Genomic DNA, 26,165 nt, shown 5'->3' with positions numbered 1-26,165 from the left:
CGGCCATTGCTATGTCAAGTTATTAGCTACTTTTTATCAGCTACTTTGGACGCCAGAATTTTGCTCATAGGTTCTATCCTGGGTGTTTTTATATCAATGGTATATGCCAATAACGTATGACGTAGATATATTAATATTATGTGACACATGACAGAAGCTCGAAACAAATGACTGTGAATGAAAAGCCCTATATTAATATTATATAACATATGACAGGAACTCGAAACAAATGACAATTGATGAAAAGCCCTATTAGCAAATTTTCAGCTTGCTATTAATCAACTTTTTTTTGGTACGTGGGATCCAGGCCTAGCAGGGTAAGGGTGCACTCACTAAGGAGACCAAAGGATGGTATCCTCTCCTAGAACAGAGTATCCTACTACTCTTCATTATCGTGAACGATCTCATCGCATTTAACATAATGCATCGGGCGATCCATGATATGGTACGAGGGATACCAGGGAGCGAGGGTCGGCGCCTCGTTGTGAGCACAACTTTACATTTCCTGGTACTTACTGTATCCTGATGATGTAGTGTTAGTAGGAAATAGTGAAAGCTACTTAGAACAAAAACAAAAATTCATTTTATGATATAATATATTGAAGTACTAAACAACTAAAAAATCACTTAAAAATTAAACACTAAACCAATTAAACTAAAAATCAAATAAAGTCTATCACACAAACAACTTGGTTTCACAAATAAAAATAACAATATTTATTAATATAACATAAACATTTTCACATAACCAAACTAAACGGCAAGTAATTTTTGTTTAGAAAAGTTTAAAATTACGTTTACGCGTGCGTTTACCTAAAAGAAATTACATACGAAGGTAGGCAACCCCTTGGATATCATTGATACAGCATACCGATTTTACACACAAGATTACAGCCTGTAATTCGAGTTTACCGTACGTAATATACAGCATAGCCCCCAGTGTCATATATATTATAACACCTAAAATTTCTAGCGGAACCGGCCATCTTGAACGTCTGTGGATGACTCATAAGTTTTTGTCAACGAGGTAGAAGGTGTTTGTGTATTGGATTAGCTGTGTGCATAGGCGTACCATCTGGTAAAGCTCCTGTATATGCAATCAATTAACTGAAGTTATTAGTACAATAAAATTTTATTTAACTGAATTTTCAATAAAATATTATATTAATACGTATTTTCTCTTGATCTATAGCTGTTTGTTTAACATCAAAGATGTAATAAAATCGTTAAGAATTTCTTTTCTTTCCTCTTTCAAAGGTACGTCACTGGAGATAGAAAGCAAATCTGACAGCTGATCGCGATTTGCAACCTCCTTCCTGGCTCCGAGTCATTTCGCATTGTACTCCTGACTCCTTCCTGTTGTCACCAATGAACTGTCAACACGGATTAATAATAAGTAAATAACTGTCAACACCGATTATTTACTTATTAATTATTATCAATTATTATTCACTTATTAAGGGGCCAAAGCGAATGCGGATATTATGTCTATATTGTGATTAGTGATTATATATGCAACCTTAATTAACGCCCTAAACTCTACTCAATCACTGATCACTACAATAAAATCAATTATTGTAAAGTGAAATCAAGGAATATAGACGCTAATAGATTCCTTGATGTAAGCTGTAATCAGCACATAATGGAAGTAAAACAAGAAATTACGGAAGAAAGGTATGCAGTAGAGCATAAAGACCTAGATGATGCTCTTTTGGATGGCTTCAAATGTGAAATTAAGGATGAATGGAATAACCAAAGTACACATGAAGCATATGATTATTTAGACTTGAAGGAACCGGAAATCAAGCTTAACCAAATGGAGATAAAACAAGAAATTGGTGATGAAAAGTATAAAGCACTAGAAGATTATAATGAAATAGAGTTAAATGACTTTAAATGTGAAATAAAGGAGGAATCCAATAGTCAAATAGCAAATGATCCATATGATTATTTAGACTTAAAGGAATATCCTATAATTACTGAAGAATTAGAACATGGGAATAAACTTAACACATTTGAAGAAAACAAAAAAACTGAAAAAGGTTAGTAGCAATGTATTTAAGTCCTCTCATATTTAGAACTGTAGTCGAACCCGCTTATTGGAATAGCCTTTGTGCCAAGCAAAAGTATTCCTATAGCCTGGATATTCTAATATCCGATCATTGGTGGTTAATAGAAACGTTTAGGGACCTCAATTTTCTATTCCTTAAAGCGGGATATTCTTATAACCGGTATTCTAACAAGCGGGTTCAACTGTATTATAGTATAAATCGACCCTTGCATAGAATAACTTTGTAATTGACATTTTTGTCGATTTTGATTTAGTGTTCTTGTACAACTGAGGGTGTATGGTGTCTACAAAGAATATATTATAGTCTCCTAGAAAAAGAGTTTAAATGGAACAGATGGTTATGTTTATTTGTCCCTTGAAAATACTGTAGTCATTGTCAGGCCCATGCAGCAACTCAGTTGGTGCACAAAACCCTATGCTGAAACGTTACAGGGCAGTACCCTTCTATAAGGTCTATATTCTTTGGTGTCTATGTAACTACATCCAGTGGTGTTATGGCAAAATTAGCAGTGCCGGAACGCACTGCTAATTTTTGTTTACAAAACCTAAATTCTCTATTTATTTTTTTCTTTTCTTAACCAGTGCCGGAAAGGCGTTCCGGCCCCATGACACCACTGACTATATCTATAAGAAAGATTCCGAATGGAATTATACCCTACATATCGAAAATATTTTAATTATTTTTTGAATAACTGAGTAACTAGGAATATGGACTTGAACAATTATGTGTTGATTGTATAACTCTAGAAGAAATCAATATTGCAATTAAGTCTTTAAAAAGTAGTGCAGCTATAGGTGTGGATGGGATTCCTTCTTACCTGTTTAAGGCGTATTCAGAAGTCCTGTCACATCCCCTACAAATGATATTTAATAAATGTTTAGAGACAAGCATATCTCCGGATGCGCTTAAGGCAGGTAGAATAACTCCTATCCACAAATCTGGAAATACGAGTTTAATATCAAATCATCATCCCATAACAGTATTGCCGTCTCTTTTAAAAATCTTGTAAAAAATTATGTACAATATACTGTATACTCATGTTTCAAAAACTTTAATGGAAGAACAACATGGTTTTATAAACAAAAAAACAACTCAAACAAATCTGTGCATTTTCAGTCACTATATTGCTTCATCCGTAAACAATTCTCAAGTTGATGTTATCTTTACTGATTTAGCAAAAGCCTTTGATAGAGTAAATCATTCAGTACTATTAAAAAAACTGAGGTCATATGCACTTTCTGACAAACTTGTAACATTTTTTGGATCTTACATACTAACCGTACTAATGTAGTCAAATTTGGTAACTGCTACTTAGACAGTTTTATAACCGGGTCAGGTGTACCACAAGGTTCCATCCTTGGGCCTTTACTTTTTGTTATGTTCATAAATGACATCACTGATTATATAAAATTTGCCAAGTTTCTTCTATTTGCAGACGATTTGAAATTATTTCTTACAATAAAAAACGAACATGACTGTATTAATTTACAACAAGTTATTAGAGGTATATCCACATTCAGTAAAAATAATGATTTGAACTTAAATGAGTCAAAATGTAAACTATTGACTTTTTCTAGAAAGCGAGAAATCATAAGAACAGATTATTTTATTAACGAAGTAAAACTTAAAAGGTTAACAAAAATCAGAGATCTAGGGGTGTTATTCACAAGCAACTTCTCCTTTAATAAGCACATTCTGAAACTAACGAATGATTGTTATAGACAGTTTTAGGCTTTATCCTAAGATCCAGTAAAGAATTTTATTGTGATACAACAATTAAGCTTTTTAATGCATATGTGAGGTCAAAACTCGAATATTGTTGTACCATATGGAGTCCCTCCACCATATCACATGGTGATATGATAGAGAGGATTCAGAAGAAATTTTTAAGGTCTTTATATCTGAGGAAATTTGGGATTTATCCTTTTAAGGTTTCCTATAATTTGCAGAGAATGCTTTTTGACATTTTGACACTGTGTTATTGTGAGCGAAAGACATAGAAGTGCCCAAATCATTTTCATATTTAATATAGTATATCAAATCATAGATTCTCCTACGATTCTTTCATTTATAAATTTTAATGTAGAGTATGTTAAACAGTAAATGGTTAAATTCAATTAGTTACCACTATATATATATATATATATATATATATATATATATATATAGTATAGATAGATAGATAGAATTTTATTGTTTATAAAAACTTTACAGTTTCATAACAAGAAATTTAGTTCGCTACATGTACATAAATAACTTAGATATAAATAGCATTAAAAAAGTATAAAAATGCAAGTAAGTTCTAGAATACAACCTTATAAATATATAGACATACCTATATTACATATGTATTATATAAACATACACACCTATACCCACCTACCCTGATACACATACATATACATAATTACATATCTAGGAAGAACAAGATAAATATATATTGAGATTAAGGGAACACGTAACTGCAATATTACTTACATTATAAATTTTAAAATAAATAAATAAATAAAAAAGAAACAAACTTGTGAGTTATTCGCATAATTTTTTTTGTAAGTGCTACTAATAATCTTTTAAGGTACGCTAATAATACATTGAGAAATTAGAGCTTGCGTTATTAATTTTTTTTTATTCGTTAATTACGAAAGCTCGTAGCTTCAGAATATTCCATATATGATTTGAAATTGTTTTCGCGGTAGAGGGTGTAATATTATTCAGGGTGTTTGCTAAATGTTCTGGATTTAACAGATTGGTAATATTCTGTGGTCTCGTTGCTGTATAAATAGGACATTCGAACAGAAGGTGACGCAGAGTTTCCAGCTCACGTTTGTTGCATATTGTACATAACTGCTTTGGATCAATCTTATATGTTAGTCCTTGAAAAGTGAACCGAATACAAAACTCATTCGACAGTCTAAGTTGTGCTATTGTTCTGGTGAATTGTAGAGGCATTCGAATATGAAGATACTGTTGTGGTTGATCGCTCAGGTCTAAAGCCCTATAAAAAGTGAGAAATGATGAATCATTCAGTTGTCGCAAATCATTTTGGTTTACCTTTTGTTTAAATGTGTCTATTAAGTCATTTTTGTTTGCTTTTAGGAACGCTACATTGATATCTCTCCATGATCTTTGACAGTTTGCAAATACTAACAGATTTTTAACTTGCGATGCCCAATTATATTTATTCTCTATCCTTGTGATTTCCAGTTGACGTAGAAAGCACATTTTAGGTAGTCGATTTTCTTCCAGCTCATAAAGTTTAATGAGCCAGTTTAGCATGTGTTTAAATATCACAAGCGAAAATTTAGCTGTACTTGTTTCAAGTCGAACAGCAAAATCTGGCGTATTGATAGGAACCAAAAGGATACGTTTTAAAAATGTTAATTGCACCCGTTCTAGTATGTCGGCGTATCGTAACCCCCAAATGGCAATGCAGTTAGTTACTATGCTAAGAATTAAGGAATTTAGCAGATGTATTCGGGATGTCCAACTATCCATCTTGGTTTGTGTCATGAGCGGTATTGTTGCTCCGATGGCATGTTTGGCCTTTTGAACGGTATCATATGCCATTTCTCTAAAAAGCGAAGAAGACGAAAAAGTAATGCCCAAATATGTAAATTTAGAGACAATATCGATAGGTTTGTTCTTATAACTGAAAGTACACGCTTTTGGGATACCGCCTCCTCTAGAAAAAACAACTATTTTGGTTTTGCTAGTGTTAACTTCAAGATAATTTTGGTCACTATATCTTTCCAATGCTCTTAGACTCTTACCTAATTACACTTCAGACTCTGCTACGATGACTAAATCGTCAGCATAAAGTAATAATACGATGTCTCGTTTATTTCCGATGTTTATGCCAGTAACCCCGCTATCGAGAAAAAATGTTTCTATGTCTGCGAGAAATAATGAGAATAGAATCGGGCTTAATGATTCACCCTGTAGAACTCCGGCACTTATATCAAGTTGAGAGGTGAATCCATCTGAGGCAGCTACTTGCATTGATGCTTCATTGTATATATTTCTTAAAAGTAAAATTATGCGACCACTAACCCCTATATTGTACAGTTTTTGCCATAACAAGTTGTGGCTAACAGAATCGAAAGCCCTCTTGTAGTCCACAAATGCAACGAATACTTTGCGTTTTTTTAACCTTAATCGTGACTGTATGATCGAGTTAAGAACAAATACATTGTCAATGCAGCTTCGATGTTTTCGAAATCCAGATTGAATTTCAGGAATAATGTTGTTTTTATCTGTCCACTCATTAAGTCTGTTGAGTAATACTTGTGTGAATATTTTTTCTAAGCAAGACATTAGAGCAATTCCTCTGTAGTTAGAAGGATTGTCGATAGGCCCCTTTTTGTGTATCATTTTTAATATTACTTCATTCCAAGTTCTAGGTATTGTAGCTGTATTAAATATGTTATTGAACAAACAAGTCATGTACAATATCCAATTATTTGGTAAATATTTATAAAACTCATAGGATATTTTATCATTTCCTGGACTTTTGTTGTTTTTGCAATTGTTTAAAACTAAATAAATCTCATCAGGTGTTATGGATTTGTCCAGAAATTGATGTCTAACATCGTAATATGTAATAAACGAAATTATTTTAGGAGGGTATATATCTCTGTAATAAGTTTGCCATACATTCATGGGTAAATTTGATGAAGGCGAATAACTACGAAATTTTTTTAAGGTTGACCAAAAAGTTTTAGGGTTTCGGCTGTTACTTAAATCAGTTATTATGTTATTAAAATAGATTTGTTTTTTGGATTTTAGTGTTGCCTTGTATTCTTTTTTTATCTGTACATATTTTAGTTTGGTGCTTTCTGAGAAATTATTTACTTTACATATTTTTAATTCATGTTTAACCTGCTTTTTTAAACAAAGACATTCATAATCGAACCAAGGGGATGAGAATATTTTGGAGTGAAATGATCCTGTTTTTTTGATCATTTAACTTTGTGGCTGTTTCTGTTATTGCAGTATATAGATTATTGTATGAATTGTGCAACTGAGAATTATATTGAATTCGGGGAGAGTTTGCCATTAATATCTTGTAGGTTAATGTTAGTTCTTCATTCCATTTATATATAGTGTGTGAAGTATTACTGGAGGAACCATTAGTACAGTTATTTCCGTCAAATATATTTAAGTTTAAAGAAAGAGCTATGGCAAAGTGATAAGATGAGCTATATTCATTTAAAACATAAAAGTCCTGAACAAGTGATAGCGATGAGTTGGATATCCAAGCAAAGTCAATTACACTTTTACCTATAGAACTAACATACGTGAACTGAGCCGGTGAGTCTGAAATTGTACGACCGTTTAATAAACAAAAAGAGTTTTCTGACATAAAATCGATAATATTACGCCCTCTAGTGTTAAGTACTTTATCATTAGATGTTCTCTGGTCAAAGACATTTGTATCCTCTAAAATCTCAGGTGGTACTAAATTAAGTTCAGCTACTCTACAGTTAAAGTCGCCCCCTATAACTACAGGCGTGTTTTGAAGATTATCTATAATATCTAATAAACATGTTTGAAACATATCCAACACGTGTGAAAGATCTAATGAGGGTTTAAAATACACTGAGCATAGTATGATTTTTTCATGGAGAGAAAGAGTCAACTCGCAGATTATCCACCAAGGGGAGGCATTTAATAGCTTTAGTTTAAATGAATTTTTATAGAGTATACAGATACCGCCACTGGCTCTGCCGGTCGACTTTTCCTTTACAGCAGGTGAGCTTAGAATATTATAATTTTTTAAAAAAGCAGGAGTAATTTGAATTTTATCTGATAACCACGTTTCACATACACATAAAATAGAAAAATCTTTATTTTCTTCGACAAAGTCTTTTAGATTAGTGAACCCTTGACAGTTCCAAAACAACAAAATTAATGGTTGCTATATATTATTTCTAGTGTCTGCTTTGGAGATTTTTATTTCAGATGAAGAGCGTGGTGAACCCTCTTCTTCCCGATATCTTTTTGAAGTGGGCAACTCAACAATCTTGGGTATGTTTTTGAAGTATTTTATTGTTAAGTTTTTTTCGCCGTCATTGCTACGTTGCTGAAGTTGTTGTCTTAGCTCTGTCAAGTGTTTAGATTGATTTGGAGTCAAATCTGATTTTAAGTATACGGTGGGATAGACAGTTTTTGAAATATTTGTTTTCCGTTTCATGATATCGATTGTAGTTTCACGAGAATCGACAACAATTTTAAGGGGTCGAGGTTTTCCATCTGTTCTGATTTTTCCTAATCGAGGTTGAAGCAATGGGAACATTTTTAGAGGGTAATATATGATTAATTAGGTTCTTGGCTTCTTCAAAATCATTAGGCGTTTCAGAGAGTCCCATAACGATGACATTCTGTTGTCGTTTAATCCTTTCCATTACCTCTATGTGCATTTCTTCATGGTCCAGAAACTTATTTTCTAGGACTTCAACTCTTCTATTAAGTTGTTGGTTTTCTGATTGTAGTGCAATTATATTTTTGTTGCAGGCAATAATTTCTGCATTTTGGGCTGTGACCAGCGCAGATAATTCTTCAATTTTTGTTGTAAAGGTAGCTTGAATTGTGTTAAGCTGAGCCATAATAGCGTTAAATCTAATGGATTCAACATCCTCATGTGCGCTTGTCAATTTTTTGTTAAGACAATTTTTACATATCCAAGCTCGTAGCGTATTTGGTTCGAGATCCGTAGGTTGGGGACGAGCACAGACACCGTGCCAATGCGCTAGACATACTGAACAATTTACGGTACTGGAGTCGTTTGCTTCCTTCGGTGGTATTAATTTTTGACACGCATGGCAATTATTTGTAGTAGGCATAATTAATATTAGAAATTCAGAATGATTCAAGCTAACTTTTTGTTTTCTTCTTTTTGTTACTTTTTATATTTTGCTAATTAATTCTAGTCACTTACTTGAAATGTTTAAATTGATAAGAATGCTGATTCACTTTATTTCACTAACTATGTAATTAGTATTATTACTTATTGATTAACATTTACTTCAACAAAGCGGAGCGATGTTTACACATCGAAGGCTCGAACTAAACTCCAACCGATAATAGTATAAAAGGCCCGGTTTCAGGTAAAATTTATTTTATACTTTATTATGGGAGTACCGTCTAGTCAGTGTTAATTGCAAAAGACCAACTCTGTCTACCTCAGTGGCTTATCGCTCCGGGTGGGTCTTAACAATGGGCCAGGTCAAATAAATTTAATAATATTTACGACCGCACTAATTGAAGTCAAACCATTTACTGTTGAACAAACCATACCAGACCAAAGACTTAGATGTAGACACACTTTATTTAAAATAACTCCAGAATCTTGAAACCTCCCCCATGGCAAACTGCTTAATGGCAATGAATGATTTTATCGTGAGTGAAGACCTTGACCTATATAATATGAAATAGAGTACTATGCTACATAAACTGTGATACGCTTATTTATTGTTTTAAAGTGTATTTATTTTATTGTAAATTATTACAGTAAAACCTCGATATAACGGACTAATTGGGGGGAGAGGGTGTCCGTTATATAAAAATAGGTTTAAAATAAATCAGACTACATATTTAGAAATGTGTGCTCATTATGCTATAATAAAAAGTTTATTGAAATTCTTTGAAAAATATAGCGTTTGGGATCCATAGCAACCCCGTTGTTATTCAATGTATCTTGGTATGGGTAAAGTTAAGTCTGTATAATATTAACAGGACGTTTTTAATTTTTTTACATTGGACCGGATTTTTTGTCCGTTATATCTGAAGTCCGTTAAATAGAGGTCCATTATATCGAGGTTTTACTGTATCTTATTTCTTTATATTGATCAACTGTGCATTTATAATTGGCATCATTGCTGTAAATGTGCAGTATAAATAAATAAATAAAAAAACTACAGATACAGCATTGAACTAAATATAATTTGGACATGAACACTGTCATGTCTTCATTTCATTATATCCATAGCTAACTTCTTGGACTCCAGAACTAAATGTAATATAATTTTTGTCACTGCGTGATAAAATACTGTAAGTTCCATTACAATTATTTATTATATTCGAAAGAATTTTGAATTGTAACCTTTTCAGATAAAATTTATTAAAGGAAAATGTTGTATCATACCATAGTGTATATCTGGACCTCGGAGGTAAACTACACTGTTATTTCAAGCAACTGTGTATAGCGTGTGTTTGCAACAAAGTTTAGAGCACAATTAGGATTTTAATAAAAATCTGATATATCCCATAATTGATTGAAAGACGGCTTGTGATGCAACAAACCCGTTATAAATAACGTGTACACGTTATGTTAACATAACGTTTGATTATAACAGCCTGTATAATGTGTTGCCAAAAATTAGATGTGATGTATCATGTTTTTAAGGTGCACGTTATCCAGCATGTTATTTTCAAAATGTTAAAGTATCGCCTTGCGCGACAAGAATAACAGTATACACAGAAATTGAATAAGTTAGAGGAAGACAGACATAAACATGCAGCATGCAGCGAAGTATGTATCTTGTTCATCGCACTCGCACATCTGGCACTGGCACAAAACCAAGATGTTATTTGAAATTCCCGGTCCTCGGTCCGTGAGGTGTTCTTTCTATTGTGTATTTTATTTAATTTTTCTTGTCGTGTTATACGTTATAAAACGTTATAAAATGGCTCAACAAGGATTGAAATAAACTACAAAACGAACATTCAAATGGGTTTACCCAATCTGGCGAAACTGGTCTCTATAGCCTGTATGTTTTCTTCATTTATATGAATAAAATGTTTTTGTTTACAAATAACATAACCTCAAAAAATAATACACTATTTCTAAAAAATAACTTTAACAAACCTTCTAATAGCATCATCTAATTATTTTAATAACCCGACGTTTACAATTAGGTCTGAATGAATGATTAATAGCAACCTGAAAATTTGTTAATAGCTTAAGGGTGTCTAGTCGGACAAACTTTGATATATGGGAACACTGGAAAAGGGGCAGTTTTAATTTTTGAACAGGTTAAAAATTTGGAACAGTCAGACCACGAAAACGGCACATATATTTTGTCTGATAGAACAGACTTAAACTCTTCGGACAGAGATTAAACTCTCATGCAAAAATCCGACTGCTATTTATCACCAAATGGACGTTTTTATGAGTAGAACATATAGAATATGTCAAATGACAGGAATTATGACAGGTGATAAATAGCAGTCTGATTTTTGCATGAGAGTTTAATCTCTGTTCGGAGAGTTTAAGTCTGTTCTCTCAGACAAAATAAATGTGCTGTTTTCGTGGTCTGACCGTTTCAAATTTTTAACCTGTTCCACAATTAAAACTGCCCCTGTTCCAGTGTTCCCATATATCAAAGTTTATCCGACTAGACACCCTTAGGCTATTAACAAATTTTCAGCTTGCTATGAATCAACTTTTTTTTCATACGCGGGATCCAGACCTAAATCTGACAAAATTCTGGACTAAATTGTCCATTTTTTCTGGTCCAATTCTGGTCCCGTTAAAATGAACCTGTTATGTTACCAGATAACGTTTTTGAGAAACGTTATATAGCATACATATCAATTTGTAGAATTTAACGTGAATGCAGGATTATGTGCACGTTATTTATAACGTTTTTGATACATCACAGGGGTGAAATGGCCATATTTTAATGATAATATATCGCCGCCTACGAAAAGTATAGCTCCGAAAAATGCCGTTAAGAGTAGAACTTTCAATGAACGCCGCGAAAAATATTATTTTCGATTATATGATTGTGAAAATTATAATCCCTAATAAAGCTTTAGTGAAAAAATTTATTTTTTGAGGAGTATCGGCAAAAAACATCATTTTTGTCTGTGGGTCCACGAAAATTATAATTAGTAAAAAGTTCTCAGAAATAATTGTTTTCGTCGGCAGAAACAGAAAGGGAAATAATTGTTTTCGTCGGCATCTATTATGAACTAAGTCTTTTCATTATAAATATTTTGGAAGTTATAAACTTCGCGGACACGCATGTAAAAAAATTGTAATTGCCAATACTGATCAAAGAGTTATTATTTTCACTGCAAATGGATTAGGAATCACATTAATCATAGGTACCAGCGATATAACCAATTTGTATAATCCAGCTAAAAAAATAAGTCGACATAATGTAATTTACCTCCGAGGTCCAGATTTTGTTAAGAGCAAAGTCTGAAATTGGACAATTCTAGCATTGTACCCCCAAACTGAAAAATTAGAGCGGGCCCTGGAAGCATTTGAGTATGCAAAACCTGAGGACCGGCAACCTATGTTCGAATACTTTTACCTGAGACCTTGAACATTGAAAAACTGAATCTTGGCCGAAGGGGCGATGGTGCCTTGTTACCCCCTCCCTCCCCTCATTTTATATGCAGATAAAAAGCTTTTTAACACCATATCAAACTCCTTTTTCATATCTAAGAATGCTAAATAGATTTCATTTTTGACTATAGCTTTTTCAATTATTTGTTCAACTATTATTATTTCGTATACTTTTAGTCCTGTTATAATGGGATTTATCTCATTATTAAGATCTTTTAAAAAATCCTTAAATTAACTAAAGTATTCGTTAGATATTTATTTATAAAACAATAAACATCACGCATATTTGTTATAATAATTGCAAAGTAGAACACCTTAGCTAAATTGCACGTTCTGCTTACTCAACAAGGTTGTGACTATTCATTTGACACAATAACGAGAATATATACAAACATATTTACATAACGAAGTGTTTGATAAATATGGGAACACGATCAGATTTGGATCATTAGTGGGTCAGTCGAATTAGTTAGTTAGGTTTGGGAGGTTGCTGCCGTTAGAGCAGAATAAAGTAATCACCTATCAACTGAATACATTTATATGGTATTACTTCAATCAAATAAAGTAGTTATGAGAACATAGTATATTCCTGATATCAACCCCATCCCCAGGGAAGTTAAATATTCAGTTATCACCATACTGTGCCTAAGAGAGATATTCCTCTATAATTTTCGCAAACCCTAGTATCGCCTTTTTTTATGTATTGGCAAGATTGTTGCTATGTTCCACTCCCATGATGGAACCGTTTTCCATGCCATATTTAGTATTTCCCGCAATTCTTTCTTTCCATTTGGACCTAGGAATTTTAATAATTCTGCATCTAGCTGATCACATTCTGAAAGCTTCCTCTAGTTCTTTCATTTGTATTCCAGTTTTGTTTGATTCGGTTATGTTGTCGACCCCATTTTTCTTTTTCTTTATCAATATTTTATTTTCGCTATTTAGTAGCCCTGTAAAACATATTTCATACTGTATGTATGTTTACATACTGTAAAATATTCTTGCCATCGCTCGATAATTTTTTCTTCATCTGTTATATTTCCCTGTTGATCTTTTATTTGATTAAGATTTACTGTTTTTGGTTTTTTCATATTTCTCAGTGTTCTGTAAAATAGCTTCTTGTTTCCTTCACTATTTTCCTGCATTTTTCTACCAAATTCTTCCCAGCTATCTTTTTTTGCCTCTTTGATCATTTCTTTAACTTTATTTCTTTGTATTTTGTATATGTCATATGTTTGTTGACTCCTACTTTGTAAATGATTTTTCTACAATATTTTCTTTTCTGTAACTTTTTTCTTGATATTTCCGCTCCACCAGTTTGTTTCTTGGTATTACCACTTCTACTATATCCACATGTTTGTCTTGCCACTTTTAATATTGAATCTTGAATTCTTTCCATTTATCCTCTAAATTCGTCCTTTCTTCCTCCTTGTTACAGTTTTGTATTTGCTTTTCCGTTTCTTCCACATATCCTGATTTGTAGATCTTGCAGCTTAGGGATCGTTCAAGTATTACGTAACGCGATTTTTGAGGATTTTTGACCCCCCTCCCCATCCCCCCTCCCCCTCCCCCTCCCCCCCTCCCCCCCGTAACTGCGTTACGTAATACTTGAACGGTCCCTTATAGCTCTTTATTCGTTCTGTTGTGACACTTCATCTGTCTCTACCCTAGTTGTCTAGTATTGTATTCATTCTAATTCTAGCTTCTACTATACAGGGTGAGGCAAATAAAGGGCCTATTAGAAATATCTCGAGACCTAAAGGCAACAGAATCATGAAAATTTGAATTAAGGGGTTTTGAAGAGTCATCTATTTAATGAAAATATTTTCATCTATTTGCTATTTCCGGTTATACCGGAAGTTGCTTATAACTAGGTTTTTTTAAATGGGGCACCCTGTATATTTTTACATTTTTGGATTCTCTTCGATGTCTTCTTTCTTAACCTTTAACTACACACGCTGGCGTACTTTGTACGCCAGATATAAGAATTCTACTGCAAATATATTTAAAAATTTAATTTTTGACCTTGTTTATGTCTCTAACCTATCACTGGAATATGCTTTACAATTTGGTTTTAGTTTCGTTATAATCGGCGTTCTGGGAAGATCGTAATTTATTATTTGTTGTTTCCGGTGGTGCACAATATGCGCCACGATTATATTAATATAAGTAGTAATATAAGTACATATTTCAATTGTTTTTTAGTCATTATGGCACAAAATATATTTTTCTTTATAAACAATACTTTTTCTCCCGTAAAAAATCACATTTCAAAAAATTTTTAATTAGCAATTTTATTTATCATGGAATCCAGTTATTCCATAATTCCAGTTATAAATCCCAATTGGCTTACTGAGAAGGAACTCCAAGTATTCACTGATGCCAAATAAGGTTTATTACAAACAACTAAGTTTATTTTTTCAAAAAAAAAAAAACAAATCCGCTGTTATTGTGTATTTTCTTGTGGCGTATAAAGTACGCCACGCGTGTAGTTATGTCATAACTTGATGGGCGGGTAGTTAAAGGTTAAAATATGAGGTTTTGTAATGTTATACAGGGTATTTTAAAAGATATTTACGTTTTTTTATTAATTTCGTAGGAACATTCACACCCTGTAGAATTGTAGTAGTTTGACATATAAAACTCTACTTACGTTCAAATGATTTTTAATATAGTCTACTATTGTTAAGAATCATTAGTATAGCTAAATTTTTAATTTTAGTATACAGGGTTGGTCGAAACTCGGAATGAGTATTTTCTGAGTTTTCTTAAATGGAACACCCTGTATTTTAGTATTGTAATGGAATTATATTATGGTACTTTTTTATTTCTTAAGCATTCCCTATACCTAACTGCTTTAATTTGTGCTTAATTGTTAATCGCACCAACGATTTAAACTACGTAGGTATTTTAATAGCTAAACCATTATTGGTAATTTTAAGGATCAGTCGGGATTAATATGTATTTATTTCTGAAAAATTATTAACGATTGAATTTTTTCACGGCCAACCTACTAAAATTTTACGTATTTTTTGTTGCAATTAATGTTTTGCTTGAATCACCAATAACTCACAAATTAAAGCAATTAGGTATAGGGAATATGTACTTATAAAATAAAAAGGTACTATGAAATATCATTTCATTACAATACTAAAATACAGGGTGTTCCATTTAAGAAAACTCAGAAAATATTCATTCCGAGTTTCGACCAACCCTGTATACTAAAATTTCAAAATTAGCATTACTGATGATTCTTAACAATAGTAGACTATATTAAAAATCACTTGAACGTAAGCAGAGTTTTTAATGTCAAACTGTTACAATTCTACAGGGTGTGAATGTTGCTACGAAATTAATAAAAAAACGTAAATATCTTTTAAAATACCCTGTATAATATTACAAAAACTCATATTTTAAGAAAGAAGATATTGAGGAGAATCCAAAAATGTAAAAATATACAGGGTGTCCCATTTAAAAAAACGAAGTTATAAGCAAAATATTTTCATTTAATAGATCATCCTTCAAAACCCCTACATTTCAATTTTCATGATTCTGTTGCCTTTAGTTCTCGAGATATTTCTAATAGGCCAATCTGCCTCACCATATATAATGGTCAGTGTCTACTTCAAAACTTCTTTTTTACTCTTACGTCTTTAATTTGTTTATTACAATACTTTGGTGTTATTATATAGTCTATTGTTGACCGTTCGTTTCGTGTGGGTACTTCTCTTGTTATTTTGTGGATCCACTTATACTCGAAAAATGTATTGTTTATAGTCAAATCGTTATCGATGCAGAACTGTTGTAGTAGTTTGTTTCCATTGGTGTTTATTGCAATTTCTCCATGTATACCTATTGCTCCCTGCCTTTTTTTATGATCATTTCCCACTCTGGCATTATAATCTCCAAGTATTATCAACATTCCTTCATAATAGTCAATTACTGTTTCTTGTAGTTGCGCCCAAAATTGGTTCTTTACATCAGTTATGTCATCTTCTCCTGGTGCATATTTATATTATTACAAGCGTAGCTGTATTTGCTGTACTCATATCTATTGTTACTTTTAGAATTCTGTCGTTTATACATTCCCAGTTTTTCAACTTCTCTACTTTATTTTTTTGAATCAGGCATGCTACTAGTCGGAGAGATAGAAGCGGATTTTGTGCGTGATAAGTAATATGGAAAAACTATACGGGGATATGTTGAATTAGTTGTGTACATGACTTTCACCAACAGCCGGAAACCAGAGTGGGGGCCGAGGGTAGTTATAAGGGGTCAAAGTCGCGATTTTTATTATTTTTTTTATGACGCTCATGGTGGAGATAGTGCACCAAAATTTGGGAATAAGTAGGTCATGACGTAACTAAGTAAAATCTCTAGGGGCGGAACGCTGCGTAGCCGACAAACGTGTGGGGGTAGGGGTGAATATAAAAAATATAAAGGGTTTTCTGCGACGTTCGTGATTGAGATAGTGCACCAACATTTGGGAATAAGTAGGTCATGACGTAACTAAGTAAAATCTCTAGGGGCGGAACGCTGCGTAGCCGACAAACGTGTGGGGGTAGGGGTGAATATAAAAAATATAAAGGGTTTTTTGCGACGTTCGTGATTGAGATAGTGCACCAAAATTTGGGAATAAGTAGGTCATGACGTAACTAAGTAAAATCTCCAGGGGTGGCACGCTGCGTGGCCGACAAAGGCGTGGGGAAGGGGTGAATACAAAAAATATAAGGAGCTTTTTGCGACGTTTGTGATTGAGAGAATGCACCAAAATTTGGTAATAAGTAGACCATGACATTATTAGGTAAAATCCTCAGAGCCGGAAACCCGAGGTGGGGACGAGGCTAGTTATAAGGGGTCAAAATCGCCGTTTTTATTATTTTTTTTGTGACGCTCATGATCGAGATAGTGCACCAAAATTTGGGAATAAGTAGGTCATAAGGTAACTAAGTATAATCTCCAGCAGTGGAACGCTGCGTGGCCGATAAAGGGGTGGGGTAGGTGTGAATATAAAAAATATAAGGGGTTTTTTGCGACGTTCTAGATTGAGATAGTGCACCAAAATTTGAGAACAAGTAGACCTTGACTTAGCTAATTAAAATCCCCAGAGCCAGAAACCAGAGTTGGGGATGAGGGTAGTTTTAAGGGGTCAAAGTCGCAGTGTGTATTATTTTTGTGACCTGGCACAACATTTGTCCCCCACGCAGCGTTCCGCCCCTGGAGTTTTTACTTAGTAATGTCATAATCTACCTATTTCCAAATTTTGGTGCACTCTCTCGATCAAGAACGGCAAAAAAATCCCCATATATTTTTATACTCACCCCTGCCTACCACCCCTTTGTACCCCAAGCAGCGTTCCGCCGCTGGAGGTTTTACTTAGTTACGTCATGACTTACTTACTCCCAAATTTTGGTGCACTATTTCCATCATGAGCAGCACAAAAAAAATAATAAAAACCGCGAATTTTACCCCTTATAACTACCCTCGTCCACCACTCTGGTTTCTGCCTCTGGGGATATTACTAACTTATGCCATGGTCTACTTATTCCCAAATTTTGGTGCACTGTCTCAATCACAAACGTCGCAAAAAACCCCTTACATTTTTTTATATTCACCCCTGCCCCATCCCTTTGTCGGCCACGCAGCGTTCCACTCCTGGAGATTTTACTTAGTTACGTCATGACCTAATTATTTCCAAATTTTGGTGCACTATATCGATCATGTGCGTCACAAAAAAAATAATAAAAAACGGGACTTTGACCCCTTTTAACTACCTTCCTCCCCCACTCTGGTTTCCGGCTCTGGGGATTTTACTTACTTATGTCATGGTCTACTTATACCCAAATTTTGGTGCACTATCTCAATCACGAACGTCGTAAAAAGCACCTTATATTTTTTATATTCACCCCTACCCCCACCCCTTTGTCGGCCACGCAGCGTTGCGCCCCTAGAGATTTTACTTAGGTACGTCATAACCTACTTATTCCCAAATTTTGGTGCACTATCTCGATCATGAGCGTCATAAAAAAAATAATAAAAACCGCGACTTTGACCCCTTATAACTACCCTCGGCCCCCACTCTGGTTTCCGGCCGTTGGTGAAAGTCATGTACACAACTAATTCAACATATCCACGTATAGTTTTTCCATATTACTTATCACGCACAAAATCCGCTCCCGGCTCTTAGACTATACTCCTGATTGGGCCCTTTTATTTTCATCTACTGCATATATTAATAAATTACCATCTCCTATCCGTTGCATGTCCCGGCCTTTTTTTTATTCGTCTCCGCAATAGCTCCTGCTGTAAAATTTTGGTTTGTACATTGTTCTAGAATCTCCATTTACTTACCGTTTATTCCTCTGACATTAGCTACCTTCCATTTTGCAATTTTGCATTCCGTTTTTTGGGGTTTATACCTATATCCTTTGTTAATCTGTTATTATTTTTTGTTACATTATGTTCTTCTCGTGTTCCTTTTTCATGCCTTGTCATCGCCGTGGCTTTGTCATTTTTTATTATATTTGCTAGTTTTTTGAACTATGTTTGCTTATTTTTTCTAGTCTGTCTTTTTCTCGGTTCCATTTCCATATTTCATTATCGATAAATATCTTTTGAAATCTTATCTTAACATGCTTTCCTTTTGTTCTTTCGTTCTTTGGATAGGTCGTGATTTTTGCTTGTATAGTCAAGTCAAGTCAAATTTATTGATCACATGCGACATTATACAAAGTACATCTATGAGACATGTATGTATTGTTGTGATCTTACTTTTGAAATCTAATGATGTTCTCAGATGTAATTTATCTTAATTAATTAATCAATAATTATCTCATCAATCAAACAGATCAAATACCAATATAGTGTCAATCTCAGGGCTAAATTATAATATCAATTACTTACTTTCGTGGCTTCAAAGTATTTCTCAGTGGATTCCTAATCGGGATAGATAAAAGAGAGTAAAATAATACACACATACGGATTTCAATTAGAAATTATAAAAATCGTTTATTTTATCTAAATGGCAATAACTGCTTAATATTTCTTATATCTTTTCTTTCTATCTTTATTTAATACAACAGTTACAAAAATGGGAATCTTATTTCTTTATGTCTCCAAATTTATTTTATTTATAATGAACTATTATGATTTATCAGTAATAAATTGATTTAGGTTTGATGAAATTTTTTTAATAGTGATTGTGTGGCTCAATTTTCAATGTGGTATTTAATACACAAACCATACATTCATGTCATAACAAATTAGACTGACCTTTACTGATGATTTGACAATGTCTTCACACAAAACACGTTTCCTATTGGCTTGGGTTGCGATCCAACGACTCGTCCAAGTCTTCCAGTAATGCCTCGGCTCCTTTGAAAACTACGCCTCGTACAGCACTCGTTCCTGCCTTTTCCTGATGCCGTGTTCCACCTTTTTTAAACACTTCAACAAACCGGGATACTCTAGACTCCTGGAGTTATTGTAGCAAAAATACTACTTTGCAGTAGTATTTGTTGAACTAAAATGATAAGAAGAAATGAGTGAAGGAAAGTGGAAAGATGTAGAAATGAAGAGAAGGGGATAACAGTATAGAAGAAGTATGGAGAGACAGAGGCAAACTAAATAGAATTGGCTAGCAAGAGATACAAGAGAACAACTTGACACTCAAGGATGGATACGGCTCGTTTGCATGCCTGTCGAAGAACAGTAGATCAAAGTAGAGAGTGATGATAACTAAGAAGGGAAATATTAAGATAAGAATATATGCTCAGAAAATAGATTAAATAAATATAATAATATAATAAAAATAGAAGAATGTAGGAGATAAATACAATAGACTGAATTATGGGCGCCAGAAGTTGGGATAGACCAAACTTCCAGGTATCTTACACTGCTGTTAAATATTAAATATATTAAATTCAAAAATGGGAAAAAATAATTGATATACAAAAACAAATAAATATTTATTAAATATAACTACTTAGATTTTTGACAACCTCTGAGTTAGAAAAATACAAACTATGTAACTCTAAAATGACAATGGGAAATAATTACCTATAGTAATATAAATATAAACTATAGTTACATTAGTAATGGAGTAGCTCTTATATGGAGCGTACCCCCAACTTACATATACTAGGTTAAATAACAACCTTCACCAAATAATTGTACGATTGCAATACGTACAGCAACGTTAAACCCTATAGAACTAATAAACCAGAATATAATTAAGGGAGGATTATTCACAATGAATAATTTCCGTAACTCTCAAAGAGTTAAATAGGCACTAGCCTCATTAAGGTGAACCTACGGTCTACTTGATATATAAAAATCAGTTGCTTCGACACGTAGTCACTAAAAAATATAACAAGTAAAATGGATAGCTATTCAAAGGGAATAGCGTCCAAAGATATAATTAAAAATTGATTAAATGAATTTAAGTAAAGTTAAGCAAATAAGTTAAATAATTATGATTGACTAAAGAAAGATAAAAGTTATATGAATAAGTTAATAAATTAAGCAAATTAAGAGGAAAAAGTATATAAATTTAAATTGATAAGTGGAGACAAGCAAGGTTAGTACTAAAAATATAAAGTTAATTAAGTAAATAAATGGTACAAGTAAATTTCAGGTAATATATAAAGGTAAAGAGAATCTCATATGGGGAAAAGATGATCTGAGCTCAAACCTCTTTGACCAGAGAGTTTACTGGTTTGGGGAACACTATCAACTATTATAGATATATAAAAACAATATGCAACTTAAATATTGACAAAATATGTGCGATAAACTATAAAACTTAATCATCAAAATAAATGTCCCGAGTCTTATACAAAAAATGAATGTGGTGTAATAGTGGAAGTGACAATCACTAGCAGATACCAAGTGTCCCAAAACAAACCCTATATGGTCCCCGAGAGTGTCCTTGCTACGGATTCCAAAATCCCTGGTAGGCGAATTAGCACAGGGATGGTGCTAGCTTGTACCAATTAATATACCGATGCCCTTCTGGGGTGCAGAGGGCAGGATACAAAGTAGGTATGTGGGAGGTTCTCCAGGCTGGTCTCCAAATGACCTGGCTTGGCGTAGAACGGTTGCTCCCAGTTGTGAGGGGAGCTGACGGACTGGTTACAGTTTAAGATTTCCCCCAAGTGGCTAAAAACAAACATGTCCCGTTTTAGTTTCAATGTCAGAATCTAAGGAAAGGTCAAAGAGCCAAAGGAAAAGAAATGAGATATCTTTTTTTCAGAATGAACAACAAAAAGAAGATCATTAGCAAAAACAATGATGGATTTGACCTTGATTCACATTACACACATTAATTTGGGATTTAACTTTAAATTCAGTATTTAATACAGAATATGATTTTTATCTGAAAAATATGTCTATAAAGGGTATTTTTTTTATTATTAAAAATGGTATGGGATAATGTAATGTGTTGTAAATTTTAAGAAAAATACTGGCTTTTGGAACGAATTTAAGGTGGCTAGAATACACACAATCTAATAGAATAGAGAATAATGAATGTAATCTGTAAAATTTGAATTCAATATTATGAGGTTGACATAACCCCACAAATCAAATGATATAATTTACAGGATATGTGACAAGATAATCTTCATCTGAGTGTATATTTTCGAACTATGGATATAGTTAAAGATACTAAATTCAAAGAACAACTTCGATTCATACATTTACAGAAATAAATTCAATAGGAATTTAATATGACATGATAGCGGCCATATTCGTTCCTTTTTCTCAAACTTTTTAAGAGTAAAAAAAAATTTACCGGATGACATGACTTCCCAATTCCTCCGGGATCTCCCAAAACTTAGTCTCCTAGCTTCTCCAAAACACCACCAATAATTTGCCACTAAATATCACTTATAAAAGCTTGAAACTATTGTATTAAAATTTCCGTCCTTTTCAATCAGTCATCCGCCACTTTTCCGTTCTAGCGTACCAAGCGAAGTGTCCAATATTTCCCGTCGTTAGACGAGAAGCCCCACAGAACGAAACTTACATGACAGCGAATGGTGTCTAATACCAACTGAAGTACTTGTGCCAACTAATAGTTAAGTATGACGTCATTCAAAGATTTATTTTAATTAGATCTTACTATTTTTAAGTATAGTTTAATGACAAACCGTTATTAAAATTTAAATAAAATAACTATAAAGATAATTAAAGTTAACGGACTGTTATATTCCCCTTCTACTCGGAGAAAAAAAATTTTAAGCAAAAAATTTTTTTTTTAATTCAAAATATTAATAACCAAGTGGTAATAATCTATCATTCTACGTTGACCCGCAAGATTACAAGTAACCACAAATTAGGGATCAGGGAAAGAAGGATGATTACTACACCAAAACTATGAATCGGAAAAGATGACTCGAAGTCATATTAAAATGTCATCGACATTTTGTCTGCAAACCAAAACATAAGCTAAATAATGTACTAAAGTTCATAATGACAAATAAATGTCGAATTGGCACTAAATGCAAAATTGAACAATCCATGGACATCAAATTTATAAAGAGTATATCCAAGGACGAACAACCAGGCAAAGGTATGAGCCAATTCGCACCATAACACAAGTAACTATACTAAAGTAAGACAAAAGAAATCAACAACTGAAATAAGTGAAGAATCGACCACTTCATCCAAAATTGAACTACCAATGGACACCAGATTCGTAATAGCATATCCAGAGAAGAACAATCAGGAATATTTATGGAACAATTCTCACTAGTGCCAAATAATACAAATAGTAAGCATATCAAAGTTATCCAAAAACTCATTAATCAAAATAAATGTGGAATCGGACACTTAATCCAAAGTCGGACTATCAATGGACACCAGATTCATAAAGCATATCCACAGAAGGACGACCAGGAAGATTTATGGACCAATTCACACCAATGCTAAATCACATAAATTAATTAGGCCTATGTACAACCGCAACCGGTAATACGAGCCTATACAACCAAATAACAAGATAAGTGAGGACTCGGACGCTTTATCCAAAATCGGACTATCGATGGACACCAGATTTATAGGAGCATACCCAAAGAAGAACGATCAGGAAGATTTGTGTACCAATTCTCACTAATACTAAATAAACCAAACTAGGTCTATCGACTAAAGTAAGTCGTTGACTAACTAAAATTGGTCCGTGCTGTTGTTCACTAGCTATAGCTATAGCTGATAACGTACCAATTGTAACAATAAAATCTAAATGGTGAACTGACAAGGTCTATGACACCATGATACCTGATATATGACGAGAACGAGCAACCAATTTTAAATAAAACTGTAGATTCATGCGTTCTCGCATACATAATTATCCAGGAAATATTCCTGAATCTCAACAACAAACTAATGCCTATGGAAAGAAGAGGGAATCTACTAAAATAAGCAATTCATTTGTCCAAACCCCTCAAATACTAAAAGGAACCTACTACCTATGAAGTATGAAGTACGGGACATAATATAAACTAAATATTCCCTATCAAATGCTAAAAATGTAACTGGAATAACTGGAATAATTACACAAGGATGGTCAGGACATGTGGCCAACATTTCCTGACCAGAAATATTTTGATGGATAAACATCTGCATACTCTGCTATGAAAACATAGGTTACGAAATCGGATAGCAGTGATCAGTTGCTGAATTTCGAACCCACGCATTCACTAGGTTACCTAGGAACCCACATTACAGAGCGTTGGCAGACTAGTTCTTAAGAAGAAATCTATACATACATCAGAATTCCAAACTAATTCCAGAATCATACAATACGCCCCACGTTGGGCGCCAATGTAGCAAAAATACTACTTTGCAGTAGTATTTGTTGAACTAAAATGATAAGAAGAAATGAGTGAAGGAAAGTGGAAAGATGTAGAAATGAAGAGAAGGGGATAACAGTATAGAAGAAGTATGGAGAGACAGAGGCAAACTAAATAGAATTGGCTAGCAAGAGATACAAGAGAACAACTTGACACTCAAGGATGGATACGGCTCGTTTGCATGCCTGTCGAAGAACAGTAGATCAAAGTAGAGAGTGATGATAACTAAGAAGGGAAATATTAAGATAAGAATATATGCTCAGAAAATAGATTAAATAAATATAATAATATAATAAAAATAGAAGAATGTAGGAGATAAATACAATAGACTGAATTATGGGCGCCAGAAGTTGGGATAGACCAAACTTCCAGGTATCTTACATTGCTGTTAAATATTAAATATATTAAATTCAAAAATGGGAAAAAATAATTGATATACAAAAACAAATAAATATTTATTAAATATAACTACTTAAATTTTTGACAACCTCTGAGTTAGAAAAATACAAACTATGTAACTCTAAAATGACAATGGGAAATAATTACCTATAGTAATATAAATATAATCTATAGTTACATTAGTAATGGAGTAGCTCTTATATGGAGCGTACCCCCAACTTACATATACTAGGTTAAATAACAACCTTCACCAAATAATTGTACGATTGCAATACGTACAGCAACGTTAAACCCTATAGAACTAATGAACCAGAATGTAATTAAGGGAGGATTATTCACAATGAATAATTTCCGTAACTCTCAAAGAGTTAAATAGGCACTAGCCTCATTAAGGTGAACCTACGGTCTACTTGATATATAAAAATCAGTTGCTTCGACACGTAGTCACTAAAAAATATAGCAAGTAAAATGGATAGCTATTCAAAGGGAATAGCGTCCAAAGATATAATTAAAAATTGATTAAATGAATTTAAGTAAAGTTAAGCAAATAAGTTAAATAGTTATGATTGACTAAAGAAAGATAAAAGTTATATGAATAAGTTAATAAATTAAGCAAATTAAGAGGAAAAAGTATATAAATTTAAATTGATAAGTGGAGACAAGCAAGGTTAGTACTAAAAATATAAAGTTAATTAAGTAAATAAATGGTACAAGTAAATTTCAGGTAATATATAAAGGTAAAGAGAATCTCATATGCGGAAAAGATGATCTGAGCTCAAACCTCTTTGACCAGAGAGTTTACTGGTTTGGGGAACACTATCAACTATTATAGATATATAAAAACAATATGCAACTTAAATATTGACAAAATATGTGCGATAAACTATAAAACTTAATCATCAAAATAAATGTCCCGAGTCTTATACAAAAAATGAATGTGGTGTAATAGTGGAAGTGACAATCACTAGCAGATACCAAGTGTCCCAAAACAAACCCTATATGGTCCCCAAGAGTGTCCTTGCTACGGATTCCAAAATCCCTGGTAGGCGAATTAGCACAGGGATGGTGCTAGCTTGTACCAATTAATATACCGATGCCCTTCTGGGGTGCAGAGGGCAGGATACAAAGTAGGTATGTGGGAGGTTCTCCAGGCTGGTCTCCAAATGACCTGGCTTGGCGTAGAACGGTTGCTCCCAGTTGTGAGGGGAGCTGACGGACTGGTTACAGTTTAAGATTTCCCCCAAGTGGCTAAAAACAAACATGTCCCGTTTTAGTTTCAATGTCAGAATCTAAGAAAAGGTCAAAGAGCCAAAGGAAAAGAAATGAGATATCTTTTTTTCAGAATGAACAACAAAAAGAATATCATTAGCAAAAACAATGATGGATTTGACCTTGATTCACATTACACACATTAATTTGGGATTTAACTTTAAATTCAATATTTAATACAGAATATGATTTTTATCTGAAAAATATGTCTATAAA

General features: G+C 33.3%; 1 protein-coding gene and 1 long non-coding RNA gene across 4 annotated transcripts in view; one reads left to right on the top strand and one right to left on the bottom strand.

The window, feature by feature from the left end:
• Window positions 1-1,350: 1,350 nt before the first annotated feature.
• LOC126890447 (zinc finger protein 235-like) overlaps window positions 1,351-26,165 on the top strand; it is a 59,667-nt gene continuing 34,852 nt past the window's right edge. For all 3 annotated transcript variants that reach the window (XM_050659392.1, XM_050659393.1, XM_050659394.1), the window contains exon 1: window positions 1,351-2,042. In XM_050659392.1, the coding sequence (XP_050515349.1) occupies window positions 1,643-2,042 (400 nt within the window). In that variant the 5' untranslated portion in view covers window positions 1,351-1,642. The remainder of the gene's footprint in view (window positions 2,043-26,165) is intronic.
• On the bottom strand, window positions 20,378-26,031 carry LOC126890450 (uncharacterized). The gene is made up of 2 exons (XR_007700318.1): window positions 24,828-26,031; window positions 20,378-20,487 (listed from the first exon to the last, which is right to left on the bottom strand). It is a non-coding gene; the product is annotated as an uncharacterized LOC126890450 (long non-coding RNA).

This window comes from Diabrotica virgifera, chromosome 8, assembly GCF_917563875.1.
Source record: "Diabrotica virgifera virgifera chromosome 8, PGI_DIABVI_V3a".
Taxonomy (NCBI): Eukaryota; Metazoa; Arthropoda; class Insecta; order Coleoptera; family Chrysomelidae; genus Diabrotica; species Diabrotica virgifera.
The sequence above is the reverse complement of the archived record's forward strand: the minus strand, read 5'-3'. Positions and strand labels throughout refer to the sequence as shown.